This window comes from Protomyctophum bolini, assembly GCF_963924005.1.
Source record: "Protomyctophum bolini genome assembly, chromosome: 6".
NCBI lineage: Eukaryota > Metazoa > Chordata > Actinopteri > Myctophiformes > Myctophidae > Protomyctophum > Protomyctophum bolini.
In genome coordinates this window covers 17,245,724-17,268,205 of record NC_137867.1, presented here as the reverse complement: position 1 = coordinate 17,268,205, position 22,482 = coordinate 17,245,724, and the positions used below count along the sequence as shown (strand labels likewise).

General features: G+C 41.1%; 2 protein-coding genes across 2 annotated transcripts; one reads left to right on the top strand and one right to left on the bottom strand.

Moving 5' to 3' along the window:
* The first annotated feature begins 2,079 nt into the window (after positions 1-2,079).
* LOC308317673 (ATP synthase subunit alpha, mitochondrial-like) lies at positions 2,080-7,552 on the top strand. The gene is made up of 11 exons (XM_080766865.1): positions 2,080-2,233; positions 2,757-2,838; positions 3,340-3,509; positions 4,053-4,226; positions 4,540-4,706; positions 4,946-5,246; positions 5,812-6,036; positions 6,135-6,242; positions 6,382-6,526; positions 6,618-6,768; positions 6,885-7,552. The coding sequence occupies exons 1-11, from the start codon at positions 2,174-2,176 to the stop codon at positions 6,961-6,963; spliced, it is 1,662 nt and encodes a 553-aa protein (XP_080622991.1). The 5' UTR covers positions 2,080-2,173; the 3' UTR covers positions 6,964-7,552.
* An 8,149-nt stretch (positions 7,553-15,701) lies between these two features.
* On the bottom strand, positions 15,702-22,439 carry LOC308316762 (phospholipid phosphatase 1-like). The gene is made up of 6 exons (XM_080765530.1): positions 22,018-22,439; positions 19,576-19,733; positions 19,034-19,314; positions 18,719-18,776; positions 17,998-18,174; positions 15,702-16,894 (listed from the first exon to the last, which is right to left on the bottom strand). Exons 1-6 carry the CDS (start codon positions 22,073-22,075, stop codon positions 16,760-16,762), a joined length of 867 nt encoding a protein of 288 aa, XP_080621656.1. The 5' UTR covers positions 22,076-22,439; the 3' UTR covers positions 15,702-16,759.
* Between the last annotated feature and the right edge of the window lie 43 nt (positions 22,440-22,482).

Here is a 22,482-nt window from a genome sequence, read left to right as displayed (position 1 = left end):
TGTTTCTATATTTTTGCACTCTTTATCCAATACAGTGTAGTCTTCTTTCATTTTATTCCTGCCGTTTTGTGCCCACCTGACATTGGTGCCCAAGACTGAAGCGCTGTATTAAAATCCCTGCATTAAGCCTGTTTTCAGTGAACTGAAACATATACAACTTTAATTTATAACTAAGGGCAGGATAAAGGAACAATACTACTAATAAGGATGAATAGATGAATGAAATTGAATAATACATTTTATTGCTTTTGTGATAAATGAAATGTCATGTGTCAAGGGCCCAGGGCAGGAGTCATCGCCATGCTGGCTTGTGGTGGATATTGTTTTAGCTAAATCCTATTTTTGCCACCGACATACAAAAGAGCAGACAATAATACCAGATCTGAAACTCTGAGAGTGCAGAAATTGAACGAATTAAATGGGGGTCCTTGGAAATAAAAAGTTGGAAAACCACTGTCCTAGTGGCGTATGGACCTGGCGATGGGCCCCGGTGCAAATTATTTTTTTAGGCCCCTCACCCCCGCCCTAAACACAAGCACTGCATGCATGCACGCACGCACGCACGCACGCACGCACGCACGCACGCACGCACGCACGCACGCACGCACACACACACACACACACACACACACACACACACACACACACACACACACACACACACACACACACACACACAGGTCTACGCCTGTGGGACTCATACTGTACATAGTGTCTATAATAGTAAATCAGAGTCAAACATATTCTGAAGAAAACCTTAACATTCAGTAATTGGTTCTTATGATCGATGTGCCACAGAAAGGACAGGTCTTTGTCACGGACACATTTGTTTTTTGTGTAAAAGGACAGAGGCATGCAGACACACATACACACTGCCCAGACTGAACTGAATTGGTCTCTTGTTTTAGTAGAGACTATAGTCTCTACTAAAACAAGCCTATATGTGTATATATAAAGTATACTTCATATACACGTGTATATATACACCCCAGGCCCAGGGCAAAGGTCGTAGAGGTCAAGAATGGTTTGGATGAATAAGTAAAAATATTTGGTTTTATACATTTTTTAAACAGTGACAAAAAAGAAGGGAAAAAAGGTGTGCATTACTAAAGTTGCATTTGATTAAATAATTTGTTACTGATGTTTTTTGTGTAAAAGGACAGAGGCATGCAGACACACATACACTGCCCAGACTGAACTGAATTGGTCTCTTGTTTTAGTACAAGCCTACATATAAAGTATACTTTATACACGTAGGCTACATCACTATTAGTCATGTACTATATGCACTTTATGTTTTTCTTTTAACTGCAATGATAAACCTGCAGAAACAAGAATTTCACCCATGTACGTTAAGTGAGTAGCCTTGCTGAGCCATGAGGGCCTGAGGCCCATAGGGCAGGAGCCTATCTCCTGTTTCTGTAGCGTGAGGCAGCTTGATGTACAAGTACACCCTGGCCCCTGGACATGACACTAGTATGTCGCAGGGACTTACCCCCAATCCAACCATTGATGCTGAGTGTCAAGCAGGGAGGCACTGGGTCCCATTTTTAGTGTCTTTCTTTGGTATGAACCGGCCGGGGATCGAACACCGACCTCCCAGTCTCAGGGCGGGCACTCCAGAGCCTTAGATAGACTCTGGGACACAAAATGATAAATGGTGCATTTATAGAGCCTTTATCCAAGGCACTTTACATAGATTGTGCATTACATTCACCCATTCACACACACATTCATACACCAATTGCGGTGGAAGCCATGCAAGGTACCAACCAGCACATCAGGAGCAATTTGGGGTTCAGTGTCTTGCCCAAGGACATGTAGACAGGAGGAGCCGGGATTCAAACCGCCATGGATCATTGGACGACCTGCTCTACCTCTTGAGCCACAGTCGACACTCTCTAACCACAAGGCCACTGAGCTGTTACTTGTAAGGTGACAATAAAGTTTGATTTTGATTCTGACGCACGCACGCGCGCGCACACACGCACACACACGCATGGGTACTTCCTGTCTTTCAGTACCACTAGGTGGCAGCGCGTAGACGCGCAGCAGCAGTTACGTCGGCCATAATATAAATAGAAGAAGCGTTCCATTCAGCCATTACTTTCACACTGCAGGCAGGTCGTTGGCAGTCTACTCGGAGGACAGGTCACACATCAACCCAGACAAAATGCTGTCCGTCAGAGTTGCAGCGGCTCTTGCCAGGGCCCTTCCCAGGAGAGCTGGATTGGTAAGCATTTCAGTGAAATTGAAAGGTTTTGTATCTGGAAATAATGTTTGACAGTTTCAATGTCCACGTTAACATTGTGGGCGTGAAGGGTATAATGCTGCAGGCCTCGGCTCGAACACCGCTAATGTGAACTTGGGAACAAAATGTGCACAATCCAAAATGGGGGCGGTGAGACATGTCTCAGGGCGTTATAACAGTTTGATATTAAATTAATGTTTAAACGAGTTTCCCTTTTTTATATTCGATTCGTGACAGTAAATTGCTGTCGTCTTGCATTGGGCTTATATGCAAGCTAATTTTGAGCTAAGCTAAGCGGTGCTAACGCTAGCCGAATGCGTCGTTCACTGAAGCACACGCTCTGAAGGTCAGAAAGACTGACAGCGCATGTCCTCTCTGCAGACGCTCAGTCTGCCCTGGAAATGTTCACAATATCCAAGTGCCATGTTCTCTGTGTCTTTTTGATTTTAAGAATGCATATTTGTATAAGAAAATGTGTGAATGTTCTCAATGTTATTGACGCTAGGTGTCGAAGGCACTGCCAGCCGCTTGCGTTGGGGTCAACCATCTGCACACACACAGAGCACTGCTGGCTGCAGCAAAGACTGGTGAGAATGAACATGACTTTAAATTTATCATCAAGTTAATTGATTGATTATAAATATTCAGCTGCAGCATGTCTCTGTATTGTAATCTGAGGCTACTGCTGTATAATCAGTCACGACTATTTATAGCTTGTAAATGTTTCTTGCGCACTAGAAAGAGGGATTTCAGATCATTTCACTTTAAAACTAGCACTGCAGGCATCTGGCTTCTGTGCATTCTAGATATATAGATTTTAAGTTGCTTGATTCAGTATTTGAATATTATATTTTTGGTTAGACACACCCCTCTTACATAATAAAGCCCCTTGAACTTCTACCTCTGAATGTAACAAAGTTAGTAATTGAAAACGCATGTTCCTGCTTCTGATGACTGGTATTGTCCTTCTAGTGTGTAAGGGGGCCATGCTTTAAGAAAATGTCTACGGTCTACCATGAAGCCAAGGTCACATTCAATGGACACCACTTTTGTCTGAGCCATATGTGTGTGTATATATATATTTCCAGGCACTGCTGAGGTGTCTTCCATCTTGGAGGATAAAATCTTGGGAGCAGACACCTCTGCTGACCTAGAGGAGACGGGCCGTGTGCTGTCCATCGGTGATGGTATTGCCAGAGTGTATGGGCTGAGGAATGTGCAGGCAGAGGAGATGGTGGAATTCTCTTCTGGACTCAAGGTAGATTAAGTAGAAAGTCTAAATCATAACCTAAGTGTTTTATTTTTGATTAATTACTATATATATTTAAAAAAAAATGAATAGTGTCTGTATATCATTGTAGAAACCTTGTGTCGAACTTTTGTTAAATTAAATCTTTATTAACCCATTCTGAGATCGGATTGTAAAAATGTCCTGACAGTTTTCTGAAAAGCTATGTTTCTATGTCAGTAGTTCTTCGATTTTTCAAAAATGGCAGACTTACAAGCTCGTAGTGTGGCACTCTGTGGTGTGCTATGAGCTTGTAGATATGCTATTTTCAATAGCATAATGCTAACACCAAAAGGTGTTCCCGCCCCAAAATGGGTTAATAATGGCTTGCACTACTTTAGTGTGACACTTAATATATGAGAAGTAGTAGTAATGGGAAGGACTCAAATTACATGGATGCTTTCCTGAATTGAAAGGTGTAACAGCGTGTGTGTACAGTATATAGGCTTTCCAGTTCTAACTGGGTTAAAATCCTTCCACACTTAACATGACATATAATTTCTTCTCTTCCAGGGTATGTCTCTGAACTTGGAGCCTGACAACGTTGGTGTTGTGGTGTTCGGTAATGACAAGCTGATCAAGGAGGGTGACATTGTGAAAAGGACTGGTGCCATCGTGGATGTGCCCGTCGGTGATGAGCTTCTGGGCCGTGTAGTAGATGCTCTGGGAAACGCCATCGATGGAAAGGTTTGCACCGGATGAGCCAATTCTTTTTCGTAAATTGCCCTTGATTGATTTTGACAATCGCCGATTCATACTCCTATTTTAGAGCCGAATAAAAGTCGGTTCGGCTCTGTAGAGCCTACAATGTGACGTCATTTGAGGTTCTGCCCTTAGTTTAAAATTTAGCACCAAATGTTATTTATCTTCATATAAATACAATTGTCGGCATTGTATTTGGTTTACCTTTACTCTATATAGTCTTTAAAAAAATACACGATGGCATTGTTTTTTATTACTAGGACTAAAAATAGTCCATTCACCCCTTTTTTGTCCTCAGGGTCCTCTAGGCTCCACCATCCGTAGGCGTGTGGGCCTTAAGGCCCCTGGCATCATTCCCCGTATCTCTGTGAGAGAGCCCATGCAGACTGGCATCAAGGCTGTGGACAGCTTGGTGCCCATTGGTAGAGGTCAGCGTGAGCTGATCATTGGTGACAGGCAGACTGGGTGAGTTTACTTGGTTATTTTATTCTTTGAAGTTGTAGCCCACAGCTTGTATACGATTAATGGCTTATCTACCCACTGATGTGTCGCTATGTGTCCTGTGTCAGACTCTATTACGTACATTTTCAACATGATTGAATATAACTTGCATACATTTTCAACATCATTGAATATAACTACTTAATTGAAAACCTAACCTAGCCCTACCGCCACAAAAATAATTTCTTAATGTCCTCCAACAGCAAAACCGCCATTGCCATTGATACCATCATTAACCAGAAGCGCTTCAACGACGGAACAGACGAGAAGAAGAAGCTGTACTGTATCTACGTGGCCATCGGCCAGAAGAGATCCACCGTGGCTCAGCTTGTGAAGAGGCTGACTGACGCTGATGCCATGAGGTACACTATCGTGGTCTCTGCCACCGCCTCCGACGCTGCTCCCCTGCAGTACCTGGCCCCCTACGCTGGCTGCTCCATGGGAGAGTTCTTCAGAGACAATGGAAAACATGCCCTGATCATCTATGATGACTTGTCCAAGCAGGTGAGTGTGAACACTGAGCTATTGCTCTACATATTGATCAGTTATCGCGCCATTGGCGTACATCTACAGCAATTAATAAATTATACGCTCCACACCATTGGTGTGTTCTAGTGCTTTTGATTGATCAAGTCAGACTCATAATGCTACTCGCGTTGGCGTCTGGTTGCTAGCTGTTGTCAATAACGCTGCATCATGCCATCTTGATCGTCGTGCCCATAAACATCCACTCAGTTTCTTTCAAATGCCAGTATCTCCTATTCCTTGTCCCAGATGGCATTTAGGCTGTGATCCTTCTACATGTTATCATCGTCACACACGGGGCACACCCTAACATAAGTTCTATACTTCATCTTCAAAATAAGAGCTGAACAGGGAAAATGCTGGCGTGAATTATATCAGTTATCAATAAATGCTGGTGTAGTTTGGCTTAACTTGTATACCCCACCAAAATAACAATACAAAGCTGCAAAAACATTGGCAATGTGAAAATCTGAGGACTTTAACCTCTGCTCTAATTAAAGGCTATAGTTGCTAGACTAATGGCTTCATCATTCTCTCTCCCCAGGCTGTTGCCTACCGTCAGATGTCTCTGCTGCTGCGTCGTCCCCCTGGTCGTGAAGCCTACCCCGGTGATGTGTTCTACCTGCATTCCCGTCTGCTGGAGAGAGCAGCCAAGATGAATGAGAACTTTGGTGGTGGCTCTCTCACTGCCCTTCCTGTCATTGAGACCCAGGCTGGTGACGTGTCTGCCTACATCCCAACCAATGTGATCTCCATCACAGATGGACAGGTGTGTCAATGGAATTCTGTAGGATTTTCGTTGTTGGTAATCTGGCACATACAAAAAAACATTTATTGCTACTATAATTTCTTTTTTCTCTGCTGTAGATCTTCTTGGAGACTGAGCTGTTCTACAAGGGTATCCGCCCAGCTATCAACGTGGGTCTGTCTGTGTCCAGAGTAGGTTCTGCTGCTCAGACCAAGGCCATGAAGCAGGTAGGTTTAAATTGTTTAAAATGTGCTACAATGACTATGCCTTTTTGCATATAGCACAGCATGGATGCTATAGCTCTTCAATTAGACGGGTATAATCGCACACATCCTAAACCTAAATCCTCTGATTTGTCCTTGGTAGGTGGCTGGTACCATGAAGCTGGAGCTGGCCCAGTACCGTGAGGTTGCAGCCTTTGCCCAGTTTGGTTCTGACCTGGATGCTGCCACCCAACAGCTCCTCAATAGGGGTGTTAGGCTCACTGAGCTGCTCAAGCAGGGACAGTACTGTGAGTACATCAAATCTCTTATTGGTTTGTGTTGCTACAAAGAATATACACAATTTGCTAAGAACTTGTGCTATGTGCATTCCTCCTGCAGGCCCCATGGCTATCGAGGAGCAGGTAACGGTCATCTATGCTGGTGTCAGAGGTCACCTTGACAAGATGGACCCCAACAAGATCACAAAGTTCGAGAAGGCTTTCCTTGCGCACGTCCTCGGCAGCCACCAGGAGTTGCTTGCATCAATTAGGTGAGTTTGCCACATTAATAATTGGACAGGTGTGAGGGGGGGCACCACGATATCGCTTGACACCACTGTCTTATTTTGAATTGTCCTAACCAGCTGTTCTTTGCTTCATGTTTCAGGACCGATGGCCAGATCTCTGAGGCATCAGACGCTAAACTGAAGCAGATTGTGTTGACCTTCCTGTCTACTTTCGAGTAACTGCTAGCTAGCACTTCCCTGTTTGATCTTCAGTGTCCATGCTATGTGTCCTGTGTCCTCATGCTTTATGTATGTCAGCACACTGAAGGCCAAAACTCCCTGTACAGATTTCCGAAGAATAAACTTTTACAACCCTACTATGCTGTAAAATTCTGTTGATTATAAGCCTATACAGTTGTGAGTTGGTGAACCAGTAAGCACATTTCACTTGTGGCACATCAGATGGGCCAACATACTATTTGGAAAAGAACATATGCACTTGTTGGGGTTTAAAAAATATATATCCCAGCTAATTTCTCATGTTTAGTTTGTTCTAAGATGCATTTGTTGTAGTTATTGAATTTAACAATGCATTTACCAGACTGTCAAACCCACATGTACTGAGCTGGCCGTAGGGCATTCTGAGGACAAATGCATAGCTTATAAAGTGGAGGAGTACTGTTCCTGTCTGCCCATCAATGCTGGTGCACTGCACTGTATGATTGTATTGACAGTGTAAGTGTAAGCCTTGTCTGCAAAATAAAACTTGGTTTGCAGGATTGGGTAAAATGTTTGATACAATAAACATGGTGACGTTTGTCAAAAGGAATCAACCATCTGTCGTTTGTACCATCATGCCTTGCCTTGTTTTTTTTTTTTTCCTGATGTAGCTTAATATGTGAATACTGAGACTGGCAATTTTCCAATATTAACGTTAAGCCAACATTGCATCCAAGCATTTGCAATAGTTTCCTCGTTATTGCTGTACTTAATGAGTCCAGTAGATGGTGATATTGGCCAAGGTTTTAGCAGTTCAGGATTCTGGAACTGACATGCCCCGAAATAAGTTTTTGAAGTATTAACAGTTTGCAGATTTACAGTACATTTCAAGCACAACTCTATAGATAAAACTTAACTGGACGACCAATAAAGCACTAGACTTGTTTACAAGCGGGTCCAGATCAATTAACATTTAGAGACCTATATATTAATGTAGCCAAAAAACAGGAAATCAAATGGGAACAAACATAGTGAGGGGGAAAAGATTTCGTTTTTTTTACCTCCTTTATAATGAATTCCTGTTCTGTGGCTATATAGAAGTGTATTTGTACGTCTCTAAATGTTTTGATGAATTGAACAAGGTGGACCCTCTTGTAAACAAGTGTAATGCTTTATTGGGTCGTCCACTCACAGTTAACAGATGTGCTTGAAATGTACTGTAATTCTGCAAACATTTATATTTATATAAACATTTATATATTATATTTAAATATTTCAATCAAAAAAACGGGGGCCAGTTTCGAAGAGCATCCATCCGTAGGTGCCCTTTGAGAGCGGTTTTGAAGGAGTCAATTAAGGGATTTGCATGTATTAATGACTGTTGGTAGGGCGTTCCACATTTTGATGGCATAGTCCCTTGTTTTTGCCGAAGCTGGGTTGCACATGGTTTGTTGAGCTCCCTCTGGTGTTGTGTGAGTGGACTTCGTTGACATTAAGGAAGTATTTATTTAGACAGGTACATACTACATACATACATGGTAACATGGGTATCTTGGTGGTGTGTATCGAATCTTGTGGACCAGCCCATTGCAAGATGCTGTACTCTGTCGTCAACCCTAAGCCACTCCAGCCTGTCAAAATGGGCAGGGGTGAGGTGGGTTCGGGGAGTGAGCCCAAGTAGTAGCCTGACCAGTTTGTTTTGGGAAGTCTGGAGCCTTGTTTTAAGGGCCTTTGAGGTGCTAGTCGGCATGCTAGTCGAAGAAACCTTGTAGCCTACGAGGGCTCCTGTTATAGGGTCTTCAAGGTGTTTTTGACGACCAGTGAGGAGATCCTGTATAGGAATCTTGTTCTTTGTTTGACTTTTTTGATTACATTGGTGGCCATTTTATCACCGGAAAGATTTGCCTCCAGGATGGAACCAAGGTAGGTAATTTCATCTTTTCGTGTGATAATATTGTCACCCACTCTAACCAAGAAGCCATGATCTGCCTTGCTGAGATTTCGATTTGATCCAAAGAGAATGGGTTCAGTTTTTCCCAGGTGTAAAGATAGTTTATCAGCGAGCCAGGTGCAGATTCTACCAAGTTTGGAGCTGAGGGCCTTTCAACCTGCAGTTTGTTCCTGTCCGAGACCAGCAGTGCTGAGTCATCTGCGAACAGGAACAAGTTGCAGTCACAAGCTGATGTCATGTCGTTTACATAATAGGAACAGTAAAGGCCCTAGTATGCTTCTTGTGGAACATCACAGCTCACTGGGAGGGGGGGAAATCTTGGGGGACCTGTCCCTGTTTGATTTATTATGTAGGTGATGATTGGAGCTATAGAGATGGCCGTCGCTGAGAAATTTGGAGGGAATATTGTCATGGCCAGACGGCCAGTGGCCTTAACCCATTGAGACCTGGAACGCATCTGTGTCACCTTTATAGCTCTTAACCACTTTAACCAATTATTTTAAACTTTAGCTTTTTTTGTGAATATGTGCCGCAAATCTTTGAATTTTATATTCTTTCACAGCGAACGTTTTTAACTCAAATCTTTGCTTCTGGGTGAAGAGGGTCCCTGCAGGTCAGGAACAACATATTTTGAGATGGGGGTCGGCGGATCATTTTTACATTATCATTTTTGGGGGTCCTTGACATGAACTATAGTTTGAGCACCAGTGTCAGGATTTAGAAGACATCTTGTAGAACCGGCAGCCTCAGTCCTAAATGTCTTAACCCATTTAGACGTGAGAACGATTCTACAAAATGTCTTCTAAATCATGACAGTTTTCTGAAAAACCCTATGTTTCTATGTCAGTGGTTCTCAAACATTTTCATGTCAAGGAACCCCAAAACTTATATGTAATTGGCCACCGACCCCCATCTGAAAATATGTTGTTCCAGGGACCCCCGGCCCAGAAGCATAGATTTGAGTTAAAAACGTAATAAGGCAGACGCTCACTCTATTCTGTGATGCAGGTTATTGGCAGACACTCCCTAAGCAGGCTTCACGCGCGGGCTCTTTAAACTTTAAAGGGCTTTGGTTTCCCCCCCCCCCCCACACACACACACACACACAGACAGACACCGCTCTAAACTGACGAGTGTTTGTCTGACTCAAAGTCCTTCGTGTTTGTTAGTAAAACAGTGAAATAAACAAGTTAAAACGTACCAACTTCCACCTCATGGAAGATGAGGAGAGTTGTCAGTGTTGTCAGGGAGTGGAAACTGCCCAGAGACATGACGGTGACAGCAGGAGGAGAAGTTTAATTATCGTCCTTGGAAAAAAAGGGAGTCCCCAAGAGACCAGGTGCGTTAGCTTACCTAGCTACTACCTACAGTTAATTAGCTGCTTTAGCATTCATGGTTAATAGAGGTGAATTGTTTGTTTGTGTGTAATGTCATGTCACTAATTATATTTACAAAAAGTAAAATGAAAGAACTAGTCAGGATATAAAGCATTGTTTGTGTGCTGTGCCTGTGAAGTGAATAATATTGTGTTTGTTTGCTGTTAGGCATAATATCATATCCCCCATTTAAGCCTGAAATTAAAAAAATATTTTTTTCTTCTGAAAAACCTCATGTTTCTATATCAGTGGTTCTCAATATTTCATGTCAAGGACCCCAAAAATTATATGTAATATGCCGCCGACCCCCATTGAAAATATGTTGTTCCAGGGACCCCCAGAAGCAAAGATTTGAACTGAAACTCTGAAAGAATATATATTCAAAGATTTGAGGCAAATTTTCACTATTTTTTCAAAAATAGCAGACCTACAAGTTCATAGCGCGCTATGAGCTTGTAGATCTGCTATTTTTCAATGTTTAAAACACCAAAAGGGGTTCCCGCCCCAAAATGTCTTAATGCCCTATACTTCTTCATACAAGACTGTCACACTAAAGTATGAGAATAGGCATTTCTACAAGCTATGTGCAAATGTTGTTTTTTAAATACTAAAATAACAATAACTGAACAAGTATTTCAACTATAATTATTATTATAAGTCAATGTCAAACAATTTACAGTAATAAAACCATACAATGTAAAAAAAAGAATACTCTATACTATATTCATGTAAAGTGTCCTTGTTTTTTTAAGGTGCTATATAAATTCAAGTTATTATTATTTATGATTTATGAACCCCTAATGGCTCCTGATGTGCAGGTTGGTGCCTTGCATGGTTTCCGCCGCCATCTGTGTATGAATGTATGTGTGAATGGGTGAATGTAATGCACAATCTATGTAAGGCGCCTTGGATAAAGGCGCTATATAAATGCACCATTTACCATTCATGATGTCCGCTCTCCTATATAGCTGTGAATGCTGGACCCTGAAGCCTGCTCTATCGTCCCTGGCCCCACTGTGGTACACCAGAATGCTACGTGCAGTGCTAAACATCAACCAGGATGAACACGTTACCAACATGCATCTGTATGGAGTGATACCGAGGGTGGGTGAGAGAAGATGGCCTCCAGGAGGAGGAGAATGAGGCTGGTCGGTGCCATTGACACTGGGATTAAATGGTAAACGGTGCCATTTATATAGTGCCTTTATCCAAGGCGCTTTACATATGCATTACATTCACACACACACACACACACACACACACACACACACACACACACACACACACACACACACAAATACACTGATTGCGGCGGAAGCCATGCAAGGTACCAACCTGCACATCGGGAGCAATTTTGCCCAAGGACCTGCTCTACTTCCTGAGCCACAGTCGGGATGTATGGAGGATGGAGAGGACTGGAGACCCCGCTGGAGGGCTCATCTGAGGACGAACTAAAAGAGGACTGCTCTATCTCTCTCTATCCATTGGTGGGTTCCAAACTTTGACCCTGCTGGCCGCCATCCCTTCTTCTACAACTGAAGTAGAAGACAGCTCAAGGTACGAACCCTTTTCCCCATCTTTGCTGCTGCTGCTTGTGTTGTAAGCAAATTAAGCTGTGTGTACACTTCAAGCTGTTGCTGTCATTTTAGGACGCAATGATTGGGTGGCAATTAATGAAACATGTTCGGTCAGTGACTGTTTGTGTCTCTGGGATTGGATGCTGCAGTCTGTGTTGTGTTGTGTTTCTGCTCTGGGATTGGACGCTGCAGTCTGTGTTGTGTCTGCTCTGGGATTGGGTGGATGCTGCAGTCTGTGTTGTGTCTGCTCTGGGATTGGGTGGATGCTGCAGTCTGTGTTGTGTTGTGTTTGCCACTGAACAAACAGTTGTTGAGTTGTTGTAACAGAGAATAGTATTATCATGTGGATCTTGGCCACTTCAATTAGCCTTTTAAGTTCAAGCTAGATGTTTTGGGCTTTCACATGACGACAGCCATAATTTAAAAATGAAGACTGATGTTCATCTACACTACAGTTAGTAGATAGTTAGTTATTGTTACTAAGTGTGCGGCTGCTGTGTTGTGGGTGTGTTGAAGGCAAAACTTATCTCTATGTACTGGTCAATTCCTAATGGCCCGCCGTGGCCATAATTATTTCTTTCTTTCTTTCTTTTCTTGCTCTCGCTATGGTTGGTTCATATGACGCTGGCTTGTGTCAACACCTCTGTCAATGTAGGCCTTTTCTTAAGTCCTGCCAAGCATGTAGCCTCATCCTTCTCTCTCTCTCTCTCTCTCTCTGCATGTAGCCTCATCCTTCTGTCTGTCTGTCTGTCTGTCTGTCTGTCTTTCTGTCTGTCTGTCTGTCTGTCTGTGACCCGATTCCTTTTTAAATATGCTTTATTTAAATTATTCATGGCACTCCTATTACATTGAGTTTGGCAGTACAGTAGTAAGGAATTGCAATACACACACAGAGTGTTGGTATCAGTTTTTCTGTCTTGAGTTCAGTTACTATTTGTATGAAGACCACCTCTCCAGAGATGGCCCTCCTGATCACTCCTGGTGTTCCAGATCTTATTGACCACAGTGCAAACCACAGCCCAATAAAAGTCTTGTTCCATAGCAGACATGTTTTTCATCAAAGACTCCATACAATACTGCATTATAAGTAACGTTAATGTTAAAAACCGATGTGTGGCATTTTCCCCCATACATCTCTAGACCTCTGACAGTCCACTAGCAGGTTCTCTATGGTTTCATCTGGGTTACAGTTTGCATCCGGGCATTTAGGTTTTTACAGTTTTTACAAAACAACTCCAAAACAACTCCATTTGACCACCTCCCTTACTCCCTTAATGACATCCCTCTTTTTTATGGATATACTTTTACTACAAATGTTCTTTAAACATACCTGTTTTTGTTTTTCATCAAGATTTCTTTTTTTTTCTAACTTGTATATATTGCCATTATAAGCTCATTTACAGGCAATTTGTTGTTGATTGATGTTCAATTTTCTCTCAGTTCATCATTTTGTTTTTCAGTGTGAAAGCAAAATAAGTGACATTACACTTTAACCCATTTTGTTATACGTTATAGCTATTGAAACATAGCAGATCTACAAGCTCATAGCTTGTAGAACTTGTAGGTCTGCTATTTTTGAAAAATCGTAAAAATGCGGCACAAATCTTTGAATAGGTATATCTTTCAGAACGTTTTTTATTTATTTTGACGTCAGGCCTGAATGGGTTAAGGGGTAGAAGGCTTTGTTTGATGTACTCTACACCAAAGCGCCCAGAGTGGGAGGGCAATTTGTTAACCAGCGTTGTTGCAATGTATAGATAGATTCATAAATAATTTATTGCACACCTAATTATATTTTCAAAAATATTTCGGAAGTTCTGATGCATTGTCAGATTGTATATTTGATATCTTTGCTATTTGTCATGACAGTAGTTATAGGACTTGGTAGCCTACAGGGATCTGGTAAAGCAACAAAATGTGACTTCAACAGTGTTCTCTCATCTCGCTTTATCAACTTCTTGAGCAAGGTCACTTACTACATCCCTCCTACCACACGATGGTGTCTTATATTTAAATTAAGGTAGCTGTACTTTGTCGATCCTGGCTGTGGGTATAATTCCTCCTACATTTTATCCATCCTAAGTAACCACCATATACTACTAGCTAAATAGACCTGAGTTGCAAATGTATGGTGCTGCACTCTTCCCTCTAAGTCTACAGTCTACTCTACACCATATCTCTTAGCTGAAAATAGCCAATCTACAAGCATATATTTTGGTGTCTGAGGAAACCAGCGCACCCGAATGAAACCCTTGTGAACACAGGGAGATGACGCCCTAATTGGCTTCAAGGTGCCACCCAGGTTGTGAGTGTTGACTTGAAATAGTTTGCCATTTTCTGTTTTTTCTTTTGTTTTTCTTATGTCACAGAACAGAGTTATGTCAATGCAGAATACATGAAAGGTTACATGACAAAAGTGCATTTTATTATTTACCAAGAAAGCACATCAAGGCAGTGTTACAACTACAAGAGTTGTTTATGAGGAAATAGCATTTAGCAACTAAAGCAGGTACTGTGGCATGAATAGATCCATGTGTGCAGATATGGCTGCATTCTTATTAAGCTTAATAATGCCTTTAATAACCCGTTTTATAAAACAATGAAGCTCTTGGCTGTTTCCACACAGTGGCATTGAATTGATTATATCACGAGCAGCATCATTGCCTGGTGACAGCATGAGCAACATGTGACAAGAGACAGAATGGAGTTGCTGTGAATAAGGACTATTGTCTGGGACAGGGTGACAACACCTCTGCTTCCACAACAACAGCTCAGATAAAAAGTCACAATTCACACCAGGATAGAATTTACACATTTTGTGGCAAATTAAACATTTTTTGTCCATATCACCCAGCCTAATATAAGCATAATTTGCAACACCCCAATGTAATTGATCCATGGTACACAAATTCATAATAAATGTCTCATTTGTCACTTCCCCTGCAACATCCCCAGGAAGTTTCACCAGATGTTTCAAACATCCATGATTTCAACTAGATCATGAACTTTACTAAAGTACATCTTTTCCTATGTATCAGCTTTCAATTCTATCTTGATGGTAATTGTGTGTTGAACACCCAATTCGCAAAATAAATGTTTTGCTCTCTAATAAAATTCCAAATGTCATCGATCAAAATCACATTAGACTCTGTTTCACCTCGTATATCTAGCAGCTTGACAAATGAGAACGACCTTTATCATAAGTAGTCTAATTTATATCATAGAGGTATTTCAGTATACAAAAAAGCACAATCCACTAGTTGCCAAACATACACAAGTTATAAAAATGATTGGTGTTTAATGCTGTGACTGTGAAGCCTCCCTTTAACCTAGTTCTCTCTGTTGCACTTGCTGTAATAGGAGTTCAACTCCAAAGATGATCTTCTGCCAAATACAGCACAGGATCCAAACCTGTGTATTGACAGACGGTTTCCCCATGTAGGGCTAGTTGACCGCACCTCTTAGCAGAACACTGCTTGAACTGGAAGATCCATATACTATCTTATTATGCAGACTTACACTGGGATGGATCAAGGCAAATCATTTACATTTCCACTGACATTAACTTAACTAGACAGTAATGGGTGTAATGGGTGACCCACCCAAACAAGTTTTGAGTATCAATCTCAGCTCAACAACAATGTGAGAGTTACATTAAGCTTCTGTTTCAAAAGACAAAACCATAGCACGCCCTCAATGTAATTAGCAGGTTTCAAATATGTGATGATTTTTGGCTAATCTCGCAAGATGCCCCTATCATGGACATTATACTAAAGCATGAAGAACCAGATTCACCAGTTTCAGAGATTAACTTATTTTCACAACATAAAAAAAAATGTCTACAGCTTTGGAGCATTACCGTTGACAAACAATGTAAGCTTTATAAATATACTGTAAAAAAATCATTGCATTGATCATTTTCCATCAAATTTGTTTACATAAATGATTGCAGGGAGGGAAGAATATGTAGCAGCAACAATTTGGCAAAGGCAATAATTTAAAATTATGTACAAGAAATATATTATCATTGAGTTCCGACTCCATTTTACAGTCCAGGTTTTCTCATTCACAGGCCTGCTACAAGCCAGCTTACAGCGTGCACACAGACACTCATTATATTCTGGGCAAATGGAATTTCATTCATCCATGACAGCCACAGACCAATATATACTTGCAACCACATTTCCAACGAGCTACACTGTAAAAGGTAAGGCTATCATTAGGCTTTTAGGTAAACTGAACATACTGTGTTTTGTCATTAAACAAGAATGCACTTAATAGACTGCATGCTTCTGCCAAGGCCTAAAAAGTTTGCTCATGTGAAAGTTTGGCCTCATATAGGCATGGTGGGATTACATGACTGAGGGGGTGAAAAGATATAGTCATTTGAAAATGTAAAGTTTGACCCGCTAGACTAGAGGAATGGGGTCACCATTGGACCATATGGGATTCTTTGGAACATAAATTTGCACAGAACATTTCATGGCAATCTGGATTCTGGACATTATGTATACTTGTATGTTGGTCACCGACAGACAGAAATAAAAATCTCCTTTGTAGAGATAACAGTTACATTGCATACATAATAACATATTGGAATCACCTAAAAACCAAATAAAACTTCAGACAACATTTCTGCTTCTGTTTACTTGAGTCCCATTTTACCATAACCTTTCTTAGTGCACTTTTCTTCCTGCAGTCAAAGGTTACACGCCAAACTGAAGGGAATACCTGCCTGAGCTTGAAGGTGGTGTCCTTGGCTTTGTGACGAATCGTGTCAAAGAAATACATAAAAAGCAGTTAATGCCAAAGAACTTCTTTGGTCCTCCATAACCATAGGCGATAGTGGCTAGCTAGTTCATGCATAGCCTTCAGTTTATGTCTAGTCAAGTGTAGTCTGTCAGGCCATAGTTTCAGCCAGTACTCCCATAGCACTGGTTTCCATTGGTAGTGTTCTCCTGTAAATTGGTCTGTGGGGCTTCCTCCGAGTCCTCAAGTGCCTCCGAAGGGACAACTGGTCGTTTGAATAAATCAGATACAAAGAACACCTATAGATGAGGAAGAATGACAGACGGTAAATATTGGGCCCACCAAAAAGAGACTCAAGACAATCAGAGCCTTCTATCCAGTCATTGTGATGAAATAGTTTAGAATTCAGTGGTTCCCAAACTTTTCAGGTTTCAGACCCAAAAGAGAGATTAGACGTTTGCCCGGGACCCAAACTAGTGAAAATAGCAGTGCACAGCGGGTCACTTCACCTTCACACTCACAGTTCACACCACAAGCTTGTAGATCATCGATTTTCACTACTTCTTAATTATTATTTTTATTTATGATATTAGTTTGTTTTAAAATGTATAACATTATTAAAGGACCAAGCAGTCCTGAAATGACTTGGTCCTTTATTGTTTTTGTCTGTTTTCTTCTTTTCAATCCGCCAAAATAGCAGTTCTGGCTGAACCGTGCAGTCGGTTTTCGCGAAACTCAGCAACATGGTACAGGGCCATGCCAAATGGTGGCGCTATAGCACTCAATTGAAAATGCAAACTTTGAACGTGCATAGCTCATGAACCGTTTGACCGTTCGACACACATATATAATGTGTCTCCTAATGCCGAACAAGTTTCGTGCTCTTACTTTTGACCTCTGACCTCTAGATCACCCGGCATTTTGAATTACCGGTATATGAAAATCAGGATCTTTGATCAAAATGCACGAAAGGTTCTACACGTGAACTTTGGACCAAGGGAATCTATAGTACTTTTTTTAAGTGAAAAAATTAAGGTTTTATGAGCCAATGAAAATTGCAGTTTTGTGAAAATTCTTCTTTTGCCCATAATACATACAGTACAACACAAGTCTGTGTTTAATGGCCGCTCCAATGCATTTCCATTCGAAATGCATTTTTTCTAGTTTTAGTTATTTTTTTTATAAGTCGAGTCGTGACCAATACAAATTGGTCCGTGATCCACCAATGGGTTTTGACCCACTGTTTGGGAAAGAGTGGTTTAGAATACGGTAACCTCAAAGCAAATAAGAAAAATATTTTTCTGTTCCTTGACCAGACAACAACACTAGAACATTCTGCAGTACTGCCATGACAACTGAATTTTCATTGTGGGATCAATAAAGGTCCAAAAGTGAAACTCACTGTGAGAACAGCCACTAGGGCACCATGCAGGAGACCAACCAGCACATCACTCCAGTGATGTTTGTAGTCAGACACTCGTGACAGACCCACATACAGGGCTGTTGCCGCTAGGAAGAACTGGATGGTGGGGCGTAGCAGCCTCGCCCAGTCTGACTGTAGTCTGGCCTGGATGTACAGCTACAGAGGTAAACATAACAGTCAGTCTTGACAGGATTAACAAAGCTGAGAACAAACAGAATCGGCTCTAAGGTTGCGTTTCAACAGTTTTTGAAACACAGCAGGATTAGGAACGGTATGCATATCTTTTTTTTACTGCAAGCCATCTAGATGAGAGTCTGTGTGTCCAGAGCTAATCTCGCTGGACTGATCAGTGGCATGTTTCTTGTGCACACTGCCTTGTAGACCACAGAAGTAAAGCCATGAATTTTAGAATGGAAATCAATGGGACTCTGATCCGGTCCAAATATGGACACAAATATGGATTCACAGGCTGGCCATATGAAGTCCGCGATCAACACTGGAGCCATGGTGCTGTTCCCAAGTGTAGATACCAAGATCCATGTGATTCGATTTATTTATAGATATATTACGTTTTCAAAATTTAACAAAAATCAACATTATATTGATAGCATCACATGTACAGTAACATGTGAACTGATATTGAACTATAATTATAATGAAAAGGACAAGAAAATACATGAAACGAGAAAAATGTACTTACTATGAGGAACAGCATGCAATACATAGAGAAAGATGCATGGCCAGAATAGAATGAAAGTCTGGGGGGGAAACAGAAGTAATAAGCTGATAAGTCTCATATTGATTTACAATAAGTCAGCAGATGTACGTATTGAAACGTATAAATTGACCATGGGAATGATGCTATATGCTTTGCAGATCATATGGAAAAACTTATGCCAGTTAAAAATGAAGCTACATCTGTTGTAAGCCTGTGTATAAAGAAAGGATCTACTCCGTAAAATCACACACACACACACACACACACACACACACACACACGTGTGGAAGCCATTACCTTGCCTCTTCGATCAAGAACTTGTTTCCTGTACAGTTAACATTCTCTATGTATCCACCTGCCTTGCAGTTAAGGCCGACCCAGGCCGGTTTGCACACAGCCAAGAAGTGTGGCCGAAGACGTCCAATGGTATACTTGGCTATGTCAGTCAGAGACTGATTAGCAGCAGCTCCGAACACATAGCTACCCACAGCTTTGTAGATGGATGGCACATAGGCGGTCGCCACAAGTAGATTTTTTACACGAGACATGTAGACGGAGAGCCATTCGCCACAGATTATCTGTAACAGAGCAAATAGACTATTAATACTGAAAGCCTTTTTCACAAGCAATACTTTGATAATCAAATATGAGGTGGTGTGAACAACGTAATGGCCTTGTGATTGTAAGAAAAAGATTATGATCAGGCAAACTGTCTATAGAGAGTATGCACATGCATGATTCTCCCATCAGGACACGCCCCCCTCATCTAGACTGAGTGGCAAAACTTTCCAGGTACGATGATGTCACACGCATACCCTCTATTATGAACACTGACTTACAATAATCAGTGTGAATGGTATCATGACACCAGCCAGCAACTGGTAGGATATGGTGTCCTCTTTGTAGGGGTATTTGATAGACTCGTCATTACAGAAGAAACCCCGTTTGAATGGCGTTTCAATCTGTTGAGAGTCGAGGATGAAGAAGGGAAGTCCAACTTGCAGAGAGAAAGAAGAAAGAAGATAATATTAATAATAATAGCTATTATATTATATAGCACTTCGTCAGCGTTTTTCATACAACAGAATAAATAAAATAAAATATAAGCTACAGAATTGAAAACAAATAAGGGCCTGATCCAGAAGATCTAGCAAGTAAGGGGAAGCCAACTACTACTTACAAGAGGAAGTTGTGACACAATATCCAATAACGAGGATTGGTATAAACTTAAAGTTACATCATGAGATCTGATACCGTCAATCTTGCCAGTAAAAACCTCATTCATCGCTTTTACACACATTAAAAAGAGACGGTCAATAGTAAGACTGTTTATTTGGACGCTTAAATTAGACTTTGCTGATAATTCTACGCTACAAGTCTTTAGTTTTATACGGTATTCTAATGTAATGAAACACCAATGCAACAGCAAACTCAAGAACCAAATAACGTTGCTTGGGAAATCACCATCCATTAGTAATGTCTCTACTTTATTTGATTACTAATTCACTTCCCCTCAAACAAACTTTCTTCCTGGCTGTCCAAAATATCTTCTGAACCTGAACAGACAACATGGCACAAGAACAGGCTGCAGTGAGTCATGAGTGACACACTTGTATACAAACAAGTGAAAGGTGGAAAAAGTTAGCAATAATTACACTGTCATCGACTTATCATGTATCTATGGATGGACCCAACCTGACAACACCATACTTAATTTAGCATTTAACACAAGTCTTTGGCTATCGGTTGATAGTCACATACTACATTCTAGCTAACTGAGTTATCCTCAAGTCACAGGCCTTTGGTTAGGCATATTAGTCCTTTTGAGACAAATACATAGTACTTAGCATCTTTTGTTGGAGAACAAACTGGCTGTGTGTGAACGCAGACTTTGCTTACTACAATGCCCCATAAAGTATTCAGTTTCATGTAGTTGTCCTGTACTTATATGGAGGTTGTCAAAAATAAATATAAATAAACTAAAACACTGACAACATATATAGGCTACTGTAATGAGGCGCAGAGGAAACTCTATGATCTACTACTACATCCAGACCCCCAGGAACACTTAGTCTACTTGCCAGCCCATAGAGCCCCATTGTGAACCCGGACATGTTGAGTACACCAAGGTTTTATGTTAGAAATGTTGAGTATGGGTCCCCAGCATGTAGAAACTGCCGGATGCTAACTTGCATACATGTTGAGCAAATTTCATAATTGGCATAATATGTGACTATACCATTAACAACCTATAGAAGGCAAAAAAGTCAAAATTTCATCATGCTTTGCAGCATGTCAATCTAGGGGTTTTTCATGATGCTGCATCAGTTTTGCAAAAAAAATTGTGATGACGGCTATGTCCGTTTTAGCCAAATGAGTGACTATTATGCCTTCTATACGTTAATGGTATGGTCACATATTATGCCAATTATGAAAATTCCTCAACATATGCAAGTTATAGCATCCGGCAGTTTCTACATGGACCCTCCCATACTCAACATTTCTAACATAAAACCTTGGTGTACTCAACATGCCTGGGTTCAGATTCTTGCAAGTGGACTAACTCCCAGGGCTCGTACTGTAGTGTACTGTACTCTGTGCCACTTTACCATGTGCTCTACTGGCCACTTTATGTGTTGCAGCTTTCCACACATTTCTGCATAATGAACTAAAAAACTGGCTGGAACTTGCATGGTCTTGAAATGTATGTCAGACCTCTAGAGGTGCAGTATTGTCAGTTGTTGTAGCCTACCATAGGTCTCCATGTTAACTGAGGGCAGAGCTTTCACAAAAGGGAAGTTATGAATAGAAATGCTGTTAGTTCTGGAGTCTTCTGAGTTCTGACACAAACGAACAATGTTGAATATCCATAGTTTAGACTTTAGACTCGGAGTCACTCACAGTCTGATTATTACTGTCTTTAATTATTACACAGAAACAATTAAGCCAAACTTGGTTAAAAATGGCCTACACTTTCCATTACCTAATATAGGCTACCTCACTGTTTTCCAGTTGTGAAATTCAAATTTTATTTTATTTTTAGTTTCGGATCCCGTCTTAAAAATGACTGTTGTAGGCAATGTGAGGAAAAACTCAGAAACGACGTAGCCTAGTCCTACGTTGAACAGACGTATTTCTTTCTTTCGGAAACTAAACAATTGTGTTATATCAAACAATGAAAGTTTGTAATTAACGCGTGTCAGGATGGCACAAGGAGGTGATGAGCTGCATTAACACCATTAGAAAGGAGTAGCCTTCAGCTTCAGGTCAGCCCAACTTACCTAGGAGAACACAGGTTATATCCAGGATCACAAGTAGGATCTGTCCCGTTTCGAACATCTTGAGTCTTCGGTTCTTCTTTGTCGTTGAAAAAATTATTGCGTCTCGACTGATCGCCTGCCGGGTGACTTTCGGCGAGAGGAGCCTATCTGTGGAACATGTGTCGCTATTTGCACAACAAATTGAAACACAATGTTGTCATTGCGATGTAACTCTACCAAAGTCCAAAAACTAACGGTAAATTGTTTTTCGATACTAGGCCTACTAACTAGGGCTAAAGCTAGCCTAGTTCTATATTCTAAAACCACTATAGCCTTAGCCTTACTCTCAGTCTCACCCTTTAAACTGGTCACAAACCAACATGATAACAGCTCCTAACAGTGCCCCCGTTCTCCTCTCTGTCTGACTCTTCTGTGTTGTGGTTCTGAATCTGAACAACACAGGACGCGTATCAGTTGTAGAGGACC

Coding starts and splice junctions, on each gene's coding strand:
- LOC308317673 (XM_080766865.1), top strand. CDS start 2,174: ATGCTGTCCGTCAGAGTTGCAGCGGCTCTTGCCAGGGCCCTTCCCAGG. Junction 5,247..5,811: donor ATGATGACTTGTCCAAGCAG/GTGAGTGTGAAC, acceptor CTCTCTCCCCAG/GCTGTTGCCTACCGTCAGAT. Junction 6,527..6,617: donor GCTCAAGCAGGGACAGTACT/GTGAGTACATCA, acceptor TTCCTCCTGCAG/GCCCCATGGCTATCGAGGAG.
- LOC308316762 (XM_080765530.1), bottom strand. CDS start 22,075: ATGTTCGAAACGGGACAGATCCTACTTGTGATCCTGGATATAACCTGT. Junction 18,777..19,033: donor TTCTTGATCGAAGAGGCAAG/GTAATGGCTTCC, acceptor TTTCCCCCCCAG/ACTTTCATTCTATTCTGGCC. Junction 16,895..17,997: donor CCCTAGTGGCTGTTCTCACA/GTGAGTTTCACT, acceptor CCTCATCTATAG/GTGTTCTTTGTATCTGATTT.